Source organism: Schistocerca serialis, chromosome 12 (genome assembly GCF_023864345.2).
Source record: "Schistocerca serialis cubense isolate TAMUIC-IGC-003099 chromosome 12, iqSchSeri2.2, whole genome shotgun sequence".
Taxonomy (NCBI): Eukaryota; Metazoa; Arthropoda; class Insecta; order Orthoptera; family Acrididae; genus Schistocerca; species Schistocerca serialis.
Genome location: NC_064649.1, coordinates 132184460 through 132200594, shown reverse-complemented (window position 1 = coordinate 132200594; position 16135 = coordinate 132184460). Strand labels below are relative to the sequence as shown.

At 40.6% G+C, this 16135-nt stretch overlaps 1 protein-coding gene across 1 annotated transcript in view; it reads right to left on the bottom strand.

Moving 5' to 3' along the window:
* LOC126428115 (cullin-2-like) overlaps positions 1–16135 on the bottom strand; it is a 133010-nt gene that overhangs the window by 98924 nt on the left and 17951 nt on the right. Inside the window, exon 2 of the mRNA XM_050090018.1 lies at positions 11317–11633. Coding sequence (XP_049945975.1) covers positions 11317–11586 — 270 coding nt within the window. The 5' untranslated portion in view covers positions 11587–11633. The remainder of the gene's footprint in view (positions 1–11316; positions 11634–16135) is intronic.

Here is a 16135-nt window from a genome sequence, read left to right as displayed (position 1 = left end):
ATGTTTTGGCACCACTGTGCCATCATCAGTGGGTTTTCGTTTTTATTTATTCTTTACATTTGGTGCGCATGAATTTTCTGGATCACTTGTGTGTTAATTACTGCAGGTAGCTTTTCATGTTTTTGTGTGGCAAGCACTTCCATTCTCTGCATCCTGCTGAGGTGTTGTGATGCACACGTAACTGTAACAAGTATTTTCCACAAATAACTTAGTAAAACACTTTACTACACTGTGTTCTGGTGAAGCGAAAAGTGTTTTACTATGTTATTTGTGGAAAATACTTGTTATAGTTACGTGCGCATCACAACACCTCAGCAGGATGCGGAGAATGGAAGTGCTTGCCACATGAAAACATGACAAGCTACCTGCAGTAATTAACACACAAGTGATACAGAACATATTTGGTGGACATATTGGAGTGAGTTTCACACTGACGGACGACAATGTGAGCCACCATCGACACAATCTTGTGAATACTTTCCTAAAATGGCATAGAATCAGTCAGATGGAACGGCCTCCATATTCTCTTAATCTCAACTGCATCGAGAATGCACGGGCCGCGCTAAAACGAGTAGTCGCAACCGTCCGTTCCTGCAAGAGACTGTACAGGGCACAAGAGAGGCCACTGTGGAGGAATGGGACAAGTCTCAAAGGCTTATCTGGACAATTTGATAGAGAGAATGCCCAACTGCATTCAAAAATGTCTTCAATTATGCAAGATGATGATGAAACTGTAGTGTTTGCGATGGAATCTTCTGAACAAAGAGCAATGCGCGAAGCATACAACCACTACCACCGTCATACCTTAGCAAAAGATCTTGCTGAAAACCCAAGGAAATTCTGGTTTTACGTAAAATCGGTAAGCGGGTCGAAGGCTTCCATCCAGTCACTCACTGATCAGTCTGGCCTGGCAACGGAAGACAGCAAAACGAAAGCTGAAATTTTAAATTTAGCATTTGAGAAATCTTTCACGCAGGAGGATTGTACAAACATACCGCCGTTTGAGTCTTGTACAGATTCCCGTATGGAGGACATAGTGACAGACATCCCTGGGGTTGTGAAACAGCTAAATGGGTTGAAAATAAATAAATCGCCAGGTCCTGATGGGATTCCAATTCGGTTTTACAGAGAGTACTCCACTGCATTGGCTCCTTACTTACCTTGCATTTATTGCGAATCTCTTGACCAACGTAAAGTCCTGAGCGACTGGAAAAAAGTGCAGGTGACGCCTGTATATAAGAAGGGTAGAAGGACGGATCCTCAAAATTACAGACCAATATCCTTAACATCGGTTTGTTGCAGGATTCTCGAACATATTCTCAATTCGAATATAGTGAATTTCCTTCAGACAGAGAAGTTGCTGTCCATGCAACAGCACGGCTTTAGAAAGCATCACTCCTGCGAAACGCAACTCGCCCTTTTTTCACATGATATCTTGCGAACCATGGATGAAGGGTATCAGACGGATGCCATACTCCTTGACTTCCGGAAAATGTTTGACTCAGTGCCCCACTGCAGACTCTTAACTAAGGTACGAGCATATGGGATTGGTTCCCAAATATGTGAGTGGCTCGAAGACTTCTTAAGTAATAGAACCCAGTACGTTGTCCTCGATGGTGAGTGTTCATTGGAGGTGAGGGTATCGTCTGGAGTGCCCCAAGGAAGTGTGGTAGGTCCGCTGTTGTTTTCTATCTACATAAATGATCTTTTGGATAGGGTGGATAGCAATGTGTGGCTGTCTGCTGATGATGCTGTGGTGTATGGGAAGGTGTCGTCGTTGAGTGACTGTACGAGGATACAAGATGACTTGGACAGGATTTGTGATTGGTGTAAAGAATGGCAGCTAACTCTAAATATAGATAAATGTAAATTAATGCAGATGAATAGGGAAAAGAATCCCGTAATGTTTGAATACTCCATTAGTAGTGTAGCGCTTGATGCAGTCACATCGATTAAATATTTGGGCGTAACATTGCAGAGCGATATGAAGTGGGACAAGCATGTAATGGCAGTTGTGGGGAAGGCGGATAGTCGTCTTCGGTTCATTGGTAGAATTTTGGGAAGATGTGGTTTATCTGTAAAGGAGACCACTTATGAAACACTAATATGACTTATTCTTGAGTACTGCTCGAGCGTTTGGAATCCCTATCAGGTTGGACTGAGGGAGGACATAGAAGCAATTCAGAGGCGGGCTGCTAGATTTGTTACTGGTAGGTTTGATCATCACGCGAGTGTTACGGAAATGCTTCAGGAACTCGAGTGGGAGTCTCTAGAGGAAAGGAGGCATTCTTTTTGTGAATCGCTACTGAGGAAATTTAGAGAACCAGCATTTGACGCTGACTGCAGCACAATTTTACTGCCGCCAACTTATATTTCGCGGAAAGACCACAAAGGTAAGATAAGAGAGATTAGGGCTTGTACAGAGGCATATAGGTAGTCATTTTTCCCTCATTCTGTTTAGCAGTGGAACAGGGAGAGGAGACGCTAGTTGTGGTACGAGGTACCCTCCGCCACGCACCGTATGGTGGATTGCGGAATATGTATGTAGGTATAGATGTAAGGTTTTTTTGTGTCTATCAAGTACAAGCATATTTATTTTTGTTTTCTTATGACTGTACCTGACCGAACAAAATCAATTTTGTTTCCTGTTATGTCCAGTATTGACAATGAACCAATAAGCAACATTTATTTTGACCACTGTACTTTGCTCATAAAGCTAATGTATGTGGACATACTGTGCACAATTTCCATTAACCAAAAACTAGTATCCTAACCAAAAACGAGATCACTCAACGGAATAAAAACTTGGATTGATAGTGAAGTATGTCATGCGTGCATTACTGGAAATAATCAATCAGGGCAGGGTTTGTTTCCAATCAGGAAATAGGGCCTAGGGTGGGCCAAAGTGTAAAATCTGAGCTAGAAATTACACATTTTTGAAAGGAAACTGGTCTATTACTTTAGAAAGCAAAACATTGTAAATTATGAACTCACTTTTGTAGTGTATGCCTATGAAGATTCAACTTTCCCGAATGAAGCTGTTTTATGTTTGAAACACGCACTAATATATTGGCAATTAGCTACTTTCACCACTCTTTTACATTATCAAGGAGCATCAGACAGAAGTAAATTATTTACTTCCATTTGTCTGCATTTCATAATCCATACAACAGTTATGACTTTATGTTTACAGACTGAAGCAGCGTGCGAAAATTTGTACCAATGCCAGGAATCGAACCACAGTCTTCTGCTCACTGGGCAGACGCGCTAGCCACTATGCCACCTCGGCACAGTGGTTCGCACAACTGCACGGATTACCCTGGTGTGCCTCCCTCCTTGATCCAAATTCTCACTGCTGCGCCAGTCTACTTTCAATGCCTCCTTACGCACGAACACAATTGCCGAGGCTCTCTCTGTTATGAAATAGCACCTCAGCATTGTACGTACCATATTTTACAGACTATAAGATGTTATGGACTATATGAAGCATCTTAAATTATTTTTTAAAAAATAACATCTTTACAACTTTATTATCTGTAAAGACAGACAACAAAAAATTTGTTTATAAAACTGAACTGACCTTTAAAAACACTGAAATCAATCATCTGAACTTTCTTCTTCTTCTTCCTCCTCTTCACCGTCATCGCTGTCCTCTTCATACATAATATAGTCTTCACTACCATTGGAGCGTTGCTTACGTCGCACTTCTTGAAAGATTTAACAATAATGTCTTCTTAAAATTACCAAATATCCAGCAACCAGTCGCAAAATCATGTTTTATTTATTCATTTTTGCAAATCGATTTCAATTGATTAACAGCCATCATCGGTGCTTTCAACCAATAGGTGCCCTGATTACATATTGGTTGAAAGTACCGATGATGGCTGTTAATCAGTTGAAATCAATATGCAAAAGTGCCCTGATTACATATTGGTTGAAAGCAAGGATGATGGCTGTTAATCAATTGAAATCGATTTGCAAAACTGAATAAATAAAACATGATTTTGCGACTGGTTGCTGCAGATTTGGTAATTTTATGGTTTACGGTCACTGCACGACTTGGGAACCACATGGAGCCCACCATTCATAATAATGTCTTCTCTCACTCTAGACCACAACTGTTGTACTCATTGGCACTCTTTTTATTGTAGGTCATTTTAAAGTTCCTTTCAGCTTGAATTAATGTCGGTTTTCATCCATCATCCATTTGTTCCATTCCTCTCTCAAATACACTTCAAATGGTTTATTTATCTGGACATCAAAAGGTTGCAGTTGTGAAGCAAACTCTGTATCTTCCTGTCTCAATTTCTCTTTCACAGAATTTTTCAAATGACCACTGAACTCATCTAGTGCAAGAAGAGAACTCTTCTTCAATGAAGCACCTTTCCTTATCTCACACATAATTTCATACCAGTCTCGTCCTTCCAAACCTTGTCACATACGTGCGCAGCAACACATGGCAGTACTTCAGATGGTTTTGGCATTGTTTTGCACTTGAAAATGATCATTGGATTAAGTTTAGTACAACATGAAAGGGCAACACTGAAGTGTATTTTTAATGTCCACTTGTTTTTATAGTTAAAGTTTTAGCACCTTTCATGGCAATAGTTTTGTTACTCGGCACATCAAATGTCAGAAGTTTCGTCCATATTCGCTACTTGGCCGAGTTCCACACTGGCCTTCTTTTGATGGTGAATAATAAAGTGATGGAAATATAATATTTTATCTTCATACGCTTGTGGCATTTTCCGAGATATTTTGGTTTTGGTTCACATACTAAGCCCGTGATGCTTCATAAACCTATAGCACCAACCAGTTACACCCTTAAAGTATGTAATGTTTCACTGTAGCGCTTACTTACAAGCATGCATTTGAATCATTTTTGCATTAATTCCGAAGACATTTTGACAGTGCCCTTGAATCCATTGCAATATGTCATCTAGTTTTGGCCATTTTGCATTAAGTCCTCTATTTGCACAGTCTTTCACATTTTTTTAAGTTCTTTACTAGTCTGTGAATCACGAATGGTTTTTTTCTGCTGCTCTGTTTCCATGTTGTTCTGCCGTTACTTTCAAATTATAGCCTGCATCATATGAATACCAACTAGCCACTAATAAAACTATTGTACTGTAACCAATAACATATATCACTGTCAATGCACGTTCACTGGCAATGTAGACTGCAATGACACATCACAAGCTACACGGAGTAACATATTTGTGATGGCAGGGTGGGAAGGAGACAGTGTTAGCAAGCCTGTGAATCCCTGCAACTCATGTTTGTTGCATTGGTGCACCGTTGCTGCCAGTTGAATCCAGTGTTGCCAGATACAGACAGGTTTCCAGTAGTTTCGAATATACGGCCATTTTTAAGACTGGCAGGTATTTTAAATCAAACACTGGACATTTTTACATAAATTTCGAGTATAAGAAGCACCTGAATTTTTTAGGCAATTTTTCGAAGAAAAAAGTGTGTCTTACAGCCCGTAAAATACCAAATGGGGGTCCCGCCTGAAACCCAGGAGCAGATACTTCTACAAATGAAATGACACAATTTCAGAGACTCTACTTGTCTCGTACAGATTGATTTTATATTCCACTTCAGTCTATATACATAAAGTCATATTTGAATTAATAGAGGGAAACATTCCACATGGGAAAAATATATCTAAAAACAAAGATGATGTGACTTACCAAACGAAAGCGCTGGCACGTCGATAGACATGTGTGTGTATCTACGTGCCAGCGCTTTCGTTTGGTAAGTCACATCATCTTTTGTTTTTAGATATATAAAGTCATATTTGTACGCGTCATTTCATCCAAATTCTCACTGCTGCTCCAGTGTACTTTAAATTCCCCCTTACACACGGACAGATTTGCCGCGGGCAGTAAAGTCTCTGAAACTGTGTCATTTCATTTGTGTAAGTAGTTGCAACTGGGTCTCAAGCTGGATTCCCCATTTACGTTCGATGCTGAGGTGCTATTCCAGAACATGGGGAGCCCCCGCAATTATGTTCATGTGTAAGAGAGAATTTAAGGGACACTGATGTGGCAGTGGCAATTTGGATTCAGGAGGGAGCTGAACCAGGATAACCTGTACAGTTGTGCGAACCACTGTGCCAACATGGTTTAGGAACTAGTGCACCTCCCTAATAAGCAGGAGACCGGGTTCGATTTTTGGTCTCTGTAAAAATTTTCATGCGCTGCTTCAGTCTGACCTGCCTACACTGTGAAGCGTTCTATGTGGGAATGACCAGCAACAAACTGTCCATTCGCATGAATGGACACAGGCAGACAGTGTTTGTTGGTAATGAGGATCACCCTGTGGCTAAACATGCCTTCGAGCACGGCCAGCACATCTTGGCACAGTGTTACACCGTCCAGGTTATCTGGATACTTCCCACTGACACCAACCTATCAGAACTCCGGAGATAGGAACTTGCCCTTCAATATATACTCTCTTCCCGTTACCCACCAGGCCTCAACCTCTGCTAATTTCAAGTAGCCACCTCACCTGTCATTCAATAACATCTTTGCCTCTGTACTTCCGCCTTGACTGACATCTCTGCCCAAACTCTTTGCCTTCACATATGTCTGCTTGTGTCTGTATATATGTGGATGGATGGATGTGTGTGTGTGTGTGTGTGGGGGGGGGGGGGGGCGCACGTGTATACCTGCCCGTTTTTCCCCTCAAGGTAAGTCTTGCCGCTCCCGGGATTGGAATAACTCCTTACCCTATCCCTTAAAACCCACATCCTTCCGTCTTTCCCTCTCCTTCCTTCTTTTCTGATGAAGCAACCGTGGGTTGTGAAAGCTTGAAATTTGTGTGCGTGTGTGTGTGTGTGTTTGTTATTGTCTCTATCAACATACCAACACTTTTGTTTGGTAAGTTACAGAATCTTTGTTTTTAGATATATTTTTCCCACGTGCAATGTTTCCCTCTATTATATTCATATCATTAATTTGAACCCAACAATTACGTTTGTTATTGTCACTGTTGCATTTCAAAATCTTTTCTGTCATCTTACTTTCTCTTTCTGTTTGTGCAAGTAGTTTCACTTTGTATTCACCTTCTCCTTTTTACCATAATCTACTATACAATTTTATATATATATATATATATATATATATATATCTGACTTACCAAATGAAAGTGCTGGCAGGTCGACAGACACACAAACAAACACAAACATACACACAAAATTCAAGCTTTCGCAACAAACTGTTGCCTCATATTTCCTACGTGGAATGTTTCCCTCTATTATAACCATATATATATATATATATATATATGATGAGGTGACTTACCGAACGAAAGCGCTGGCAGGTCGATAGACACACAAACAAACACAAACATACACACAACATTCAAGCTTTCGCAACAAACTGTTGCCTCATCAGGAAAGAGAGAAGGAGAGGGAAAGACGAAAGGATGTGGGTTTTAAGGGAGAGGGTAAGAAGTCATTCCAATCCCAGGAGCGGAAAGACTTACCTTAGGGGGAAAAAAAGGACGGGTATACACTCGCGCACACACACACATACCCATCCACACATATACAGACACAAGCAGACATATTTATATGTGTGGATGGATATGTGTGTGTGTGCGCGAGTGTATACCCGTCCTTTTTTCCCCCTAAGGTAAGTCTTTCCGCTCCCGGGATTGGAATGACTCCTTACCCTCTCCCTTAAAACCCACATCCTTTCGTCTTTCCCTCTCCTTCTCTCTTTCCTGATGAGGCAACAGTTTGTTGCGAAAGCTTGAATTTTGTGTGTATGTTTGTGTGTCTATCGACCTGCCAGCGCTTTCGTTCGGTAAGTCACCTCATCTTTGTTTTTATATATAATTTTTCCCACGTGGAATGTTTCCCTCTATTATATATATATATATATATATATATATATATATATATATATATATATATATATATACACACACAATAATACGTATCTTACTTCCAAACCATAACCAAAAAAAATTTTTTTTCCGCTTTCAACACTACCGCTGCTATAAAATCCACTGTTCCCAGTTCACAAACAGTTTCTTTCACTTATTAAACAACCATTTCGCCTAGTTCTAACAACTTTCGCTATACTTCCATTTCCGTTTTTCCCACATCACCGATCATTTTTTAGCCGCTTCCCACTGGTTTTAACATCATTATTTCTTTGTCAGACAATTGTTTGCCTCATTTTCATAATCTGCCACCACCAAACCACTCCTTTTAATACATCTACAACCAGTTTTTTCGAAATTTCCCCAAATTTCTCTATCCTTTAACCTTTGTGCACACCGTTGTTTACCAACCTAAGTTCACCACAGGATCCACATAGCTCAGCTTTAACCAACACTTTTTCGACTTTTTTCACACCACATCTCCAGTTGCTTTCTAGTTCACTCTCCCCATATATATACTTTTATTTTTATTTTCATTTGAGCCCCATGTTACACTTTCCACATTCTAATACCATTTCACCCTCACAACATCCCCATATATATACTTTTATTTTTATTTTCATTTGAGCCCCATGTTACACTCTCCACATTCTAATACCATGTCACCCTCACAACATCCCCACAACAACCCCATTAAGTTTTATTTACATTCCCTCCGCAAACATGCCTTCGCCCTAGCCAGATTACGCTCCCATATTTTATTTACTCAGGCTAGTCTGACATTTGGCATTACCCCCAAAGGCCTCACACTTAAAAGTTCCCATCTCTGGCTGTAACCCATCTTTCCATCAGTCCTTATACCAGTTCCAAACTGAACAATCCACAGCCCTCACCCACCTAATCCATCACCTACACATCAACTCAGCCAATGAACACACCCGTCAACTCCTACCCTTAATAAAAGTCCTCAATCTTTCCTCTCCCACATCCACACTGGCTGTTCAGAGCATCTTCCTACAGGCCAACCGCAAATTAGAACAGCATGTCACCCTCCACCTCAAAAAACTAACCAATCTCCTGGTTTCCCACCTCCGGAAAGGCAACTCACTCACCCTCCACAACCTTTCCAGCAAACCTCAACCTCCTCTCATTGCACACAGACCCAGTCTCTCCCATCTACTCAATCTCCCACTTCCAGCTCCACTCCCCCCAAAACCTCAAAATTCTAATCAACACTATCTGGAACCACAACACCCCAATTCAGTAGTTAACCTTTCATCCAAACCTCTCTTCCAATCTGAAACCTCTGTCCTATCCGAAGACCTTACCTTCAGCCCTACTACCAGATTCAACCAAACAGCCCTCGTCAAAGATTTACTGTCCTACACTCATACTCTCTGCTGGAAATATCACTTTGCCACGAAGAAAAATAATCCTGATCCTACTCCTAATGATCCAAGTCCCCAAGACACTATCCATATTGAGCCCTGCCTGGAACAGTTACGTCCTCCATCACAGCGGGACCCACCTCGTCTTCCTCAAAATCACCCTCTCCAAATTTTCCAGTCTTGCCTCTCAATCCTCCTTGAAAAACCTTAATCCTACTCCCAACATCACCACAGCTGAAGCCCAGACTATCCGTGATCTGAAGGCTGACCGATCCATCGTCAGCCAGCTTCATCCTAAATCACAACTTCTTCACTTTCGAAGGCCAGACATACCAACAATTAAAGGGAACAGCCATGGGTACCAGGATGGCCCCCTCGTACGCTAACCTATTTATGGGTCGCTTAGAGGAAGCCTTCTTGGTTACCCAGGCCAGCCAACCCAAAGTTAGAACTCCAGAATTTCCTCTCCAACCTCAACTCCTTTGGTTCCATCAGATTCACCTGGTCCTACTCCAAATCCCATGCCACTTTACTCGACGTTGACCTCCATCTGTCCAATGGCCAGTTTCACACATCCGCCCACATCAAACTCACCAACAAGTAACAGTACCTCCAGTATGACAGCTGCCACCCATTCCATATCAAACGGTCCCTTCCCTACAGCCTAGGTCTTCGTGGCAAACAAATCTGCTCCAGTCCCGAATCCCTGAACCATGTATATAAAACAAATCATATCTGTACAAGATCAGTTAATCTCTGAAACTGTATCATTGCATTTCCATACAACAGGGTCAAAAAATTAACGTGTAATTATGGTTGATGTTATTGCAGAATGGTGCACTATTTTATGATTTTTTGCGAATTAATATGCCCGCATCTCGTGGTCGTGCAGTAGCGTTCTCGCTTCCCACGCCCGGGTTCCCGGGTTCGATTCCCGGTGGGGTCAGGGATTTTCTCTGCCTCGTGATGGCTGGGTGTTGTGTGCTGTCCTTAGGTTCGTTAGGTTTAAGTAGTTCTAAGTTCTAGGGGACTGATGACCATAGATGTTAAGTCCCATAGTGCTCAGAGCCAGAGTCGAATTAATATTTTTTCAATTTAGTGGTTACTGTAGTATATTTAGTACTTGCTTTCTTCATTTTCTTACAATCCATCATATTTGCCTGACTTTTCACCATATCCATATCTCTACTGCTTCTAATTTGTTCCTGTCCCATTTTCCACGAGTTCATCTTTCATAACAATATAAACATTCTAAATAAATGACTCCACAAATTTCTTGTTTACTTCCATGTGATGACAGGTGTGCACTAATATTCTAATTTATTTCGGAGAGATCTTGTGATAACGGTAAATCTGCCCCCCCACCCCCTCCGGTCCACACACACACACACACACACACACACACACACACACACACAAAAACACACACACACTCACACACACACACACACACACCTTATGGTTGTTCAAGCCATTAGTCAAACCTGTTAACACAAATCATGTCTTTTCCTGAATCTGTGAAGATTAAAATGACATTTGCAGATCAAATTCAATGTATTTCCTTACAAATACATTTTCTCCCTTTTGTGCTCTTTCTCTCTGTTTATACCACACTTACGCTAAAACAATTAAATACATGTGGCTACACTGCTACGTATTTTTAAATTATGAAACTGACTTCCTGGCCAGTACAACATATAAATAATGGAAACCATCCGATATTTTGACACTATTAGTTTATTCTTCATCGAAGGAATATACCCCATTTCCTGCTTGAAGAAAAAACTAATAATCCCGTTAATTAAAATAGTTTCTTGTACTCTTCTGTGTCAAGCAGTGCTAAGAATATCGTCTCCCCAAGCTAAGTACTGAATAGCAATTATGTCTTTAAAGTTTTATTATTCAGTGTAAGCTCCCCCTTTCTGTTTCAGGCTTTGTGTTACAAATTCCTACACTCAAAAGGTATCAAAATGTGTAACAACAAGCATGCAACAGGAAACACTCTAATTTCTACAGGAAAAATGAGACAAACCTGGTGGTACTGTTGCAACAGCTCTCTATCAGGAAGTTTCGCCAACTTACGCCTCAGTGCAGAGACATGTTTCTGCAACAGCTCCTTCAGTTCCCTATAGAGCCGATCGGCGAGTGGTTCAGGCTGAGCAACACACAGACTGTACACGTCAGAGAAGCGGCCGTTCCATTCTGCCCGGGCCACGGGCCGGAGCGTCAGCACGGCCTGCACCGTCTTCGAGAGGCCGGCCCACGTCTCATCAAAATTAACTTGCGTCGGTCTGAGCGACATAACTACTGCTTACTGTGTGCTTTCAATTCAATTCATGGCAATTGGCACTGAAAATAGAGCAACAATGTTAGCATGATGGTAGAGAAATTTCAAACAGTAGAACTGTCTATAGCATTCAAACCTAAGGGTGGTTTGCAACAGTACGCTATACCTCTTCATTTATTAATTCATTCACACATCATGTTCCATGAATCCCACCATGAAAGAAATGTGAATCAAGTGAAGGTGTAAATTGATAAGCCAAAACAATGAGACCATATCCCGGTGCAAGACTGAATGCTATCTGCTGGCACTGCGGGTACGTGAAGTGGTGAGAAAAGTAGGTGGTGTGATGAAAATATATGGAGAATAATTTTATTAGAAACATGGAATAAGCTTACATGGCACTTGATTTAATCTCCTTCAAAGTACTGTCCTTGGCGAACATGCACTTATCCTAAGGTTGAATCCATGACTGGAAGCATTTCTGTAAGGCATCTTTTGGAGGGGCATTCAGCTAATCTGTCATGACCCTCTCAATGTCAGAAATGGTGTCAAAACATCTTCCCTTAATGTATGGTTATAATTTTTGGGAAGAGCCAGAAGTCTCATGGTGCTATATTTGATGGGTAAGGTGGGTGTGGATACACAGGAATACTGTTTCTGACAAATAATTCATGAATCAAAAGCGAGTTGTGACAGGACTCATCATCATGATGAAGAAAGAAGCCATTGGCCCATTTTTCTGGTCTCTCTCTCTCTCTTTGTACATCATTTCGCAAATGTTGCAGAAGAGCTTTCTAAATTTCGGCATTTACAGATGGTCCCCTCAGAACAAATGCTGATCGCACTATGTCCCCAATGCCGAGGGGAAATAATAATAATAATAATACCCAATACAACAAATATACAAAAGAAAACAGGAAAAAAAATTGAAAAATACATCCAACTGGCTGAGGAAGTCAAGGACATGTGGCATCAGGATAAAGTTGAAATTATACCAATTATACTATCAACTACAGGAGTCATACCACACAATATCCACCAGTACATCGATGCAATACAGCTACATCCAAACTTATATATACAACTACAGAAATCTGTAATTATTGACACTTGTTCAATTACCCAAAAGTTCCTAAATGCAATGTAACATATACCGTACAGTTAAAAGGAAGTCACGCTTGATCAAGGTCCGCGTCACCTTCCATTTTTAACCAGACATAACGTCTGAGACAAGAAAGAAATAATAATAATAATAATAATAATAAACTGCCATAAAAGTAAGAGACAAACTACCACTTTTCGGAACATGATTCGCCGTACACACTTCCGTACTAGACTCAGTTATTGACTTCACGTCTCCCAATGAAAGAGTCTCCCTGTTATCAGTAAAATCAGCTAATAAAGCATACACTCTGATCAACGTGCACACCCCCACAAATCATCACAATAAAATCTACCCTGAAACAGTGGACAATTTCTGGGAAACACTACAAGAAACAACAAATAAAGTACCTAGGCACCATGTGAAAATCTTAGTAGGCGATTTTAACGCACAATTAGGGAAGGAAAAAAAATTCAAAGATACCACTGGACCCCACACCAAACACAAACGTACCAACAAGAATGGTGAAAAACTAATCGACTTCTGCAGAAACTTTGGACTTAAAATAATGAGTACCCAGTTTCAAAAACCTGCACATAAATTAACCACATGGAGATCACCCAGTCTTAGACAGGGTGAATACCAAATAGACCATGTCGCAATTTCCAAAGAAAACATAAAAGAAATTCAAAACATCAGAACCCGCAAAGGTGTCTTTGAATCAGATCATCATCTTCTCCAAATAAAAACAAAATTCCAACCCAACAGAATGCTAAAAAGGCCACCCAAAAGTACCAAACCAGATCCGGAATATCTGCAACTCAACAAAGAAAAAAATCATCATGCAAATTAATCAGGAAAATCAACAGACTGGAAGAAACTAACAGAGAAAATTCAGGAAGCCCTCAAATTAGGACAACCCCCTCGCAACAGGAAACATCGCTGGTGGAATGCAACCTGTGATGAGGCAGTCGACAACCGAATAACTGCATGGAAAAAATTTAGCAGTCACAAAACTGAAGAAAACTGGGAGAACTTTCTTAAAACTCAAAAACAGACCTAAAAAATAATTAGAAAAGAAAAACGGGGATATGACAACAACAGACTCTCTGAAATCCAGCAGGATTTCATCAAAAATAATACAAGAAATTTTTATAACACTTTCAGAGAAAACTTACAGGGATACCAAGCGCCTAGCTTGTGCTTCAAAAAACCCGATGGCTCTTTGGGAACCAACACGAAAAATAACTGCAAAATCTTAGCCCAATATTTCAGTTCCCTCCTCGACTGCGAACCACCCCAAGAAAAACTTGTCTTCTCTTCTCCAGTATTCACACACCCAGACTCACATGCCCCGGATCTTGAAGAAATTATGGAGATAGTCAAGCAGTTGAAAAATAACAAAGCACCAGGAGAAGATGGGATCATTGCTGAGTTCTGGAAACTAAACGCTCCTATACTTATGCAGAAATTACACCATATAATGTCAGACATATGGATAACGGAGCAGATACCAGAGGACTGGAAATGCGCTCTAATTCACCCGCTACACAAAAAGGGCGACAAGACAGACATGAACAATTACAGAGGAATTTCCCTGCTCCCAGTCGCTTACAAAATCCTTTCCAAAGTGCTTTTAAACAGGATAGAATCCCAAGCAGATACACTAATTGGTGAATACCAGGCCGGCTTCAGAAAAGGACGCTCATGTGCGGAACAGATCTGGTGCTTAAAGACAATATTACAAATGAGGAAATGCAGAAACACAGTAGTTACATTCATCGACTTCAGGAAAGCATATGATTCAGTGGACCGTGGAACCCTGTTTAAAATCATGGAAGAATTTGGGATCGACCGAAAGACACGAAAAATCACAGAACAAAAATCACAGAACAGACACTTACAGGAACAACGGCCAAAGTGAAATTCATGGGCGAAGTATCAGAACTCTTCGAAATCAAATCTGGAGTCCGACAGGGGGACGGACTATCCCCAATCCTTTTCAATACTGTTCTAGAAAAGATAATCAGGGAATGGGAACCTCACGTAAAGGGTATCCAAATTGGTATCAAGAAAGAGAACCGAATTAAAGTCAAGTGCCTTGCTTTCGCTGATGATATTGCAATTATCACCAATAACAGAACAGAAGCAATTCACGCAGTGGAAAAACTACATGAAATTTCACAAAAAACCGGACTACAGATATCTTATGACAAAACCCAATATATGGAAAGGCAGCCAGAAAATAAATCCCCTTTAATAAGAAAATATGGTAAAACTGCACAAGTCTGCCATTTTAAATACCTCGGTGAAACTATACAGTCCTCAGGATTAAACCAAATTGCCAATGAACAAAGAATCACCAAGCTCCAGAAGGCCTACAAGCTAACATGGACGCATTACAACAAGTGCATTTCGACAGACACCAAATTAAGGCACTATACAACAGTGATTCTTCCAGAAGCAATCTATGCAGCTGAAACAATGGTGATTGATGGTCATTCAAAAATTAAGGAAATAGAAAAGCAGGAAAGAAAAATTCTAGGAAGATTTACGGTCCAATCAACAAAAATGGCATTTGGATGAAGAGACCACAAAACGAACTCTATAGAAAGATCAACATAGTAACAGATGAAATCAGAAAGCGCCGAGCCAAATTTTATACACACATCTACAGGATGGAAGACTCCTGAACAGCAAAGAAATTATTCAATATTATAACAAGGAGTAAATGTGGCACAGAATAGCTGAAAGAAGTCCAGAGGGATCTACAGCAGATCAACATAAAAAATCTCGAAGATCGCACCAAGTGCCGGCATAAAATCACAAGTGTGAAGTTTGGGGAAAGAACATTGCGTCAGCCTGGTAAAAAATGGACAGAGGAATGGAAGAAGGAGCATTCTGAGAGGATGAGGAGGTTTTGGGAAGCAAAGAAGAAAAACATCCGAAGATGAAATTATGAATTCAAATTCAATCGTTCTCCTAAAGGGGAACAATCGTTATTATTATTATTATTATTATTATTATTATTATAATTGAGCACAACTTTTGACACTTAATTTTGATTGATGCGCCATTTTAGGGTGGGAAGATTCACTAGTTTTCCATTAGGAACTTCGAATTTTGGTCTTGTAGTCACATCAATAGACCCTAGTTTCATCTTCAGTTACAATTCTGGACAGGAAGTCCAGATCTGAATGAAGACAATCTTTCAAGTCCCTGCAAACTGACAGATGATCTTCCTTTCGTTCAACATTTAAAAGTTGGGGAACTAATTTTGCCCTCACTTAGCTCATTTGCAAATTATCATTTAAAATGCTGTGCACAGTCCCACATGAAATGCAAAGTTCTTCGGTAAGCTCTTGAGTAGCTACCCCCCCCCCCCCCCTCCCCCTCTCTCCCCCCTCCAGGGTAATACATGTCCCGAGCATTGCTCATCTTCTATCAACTCGTTCCCGTTTT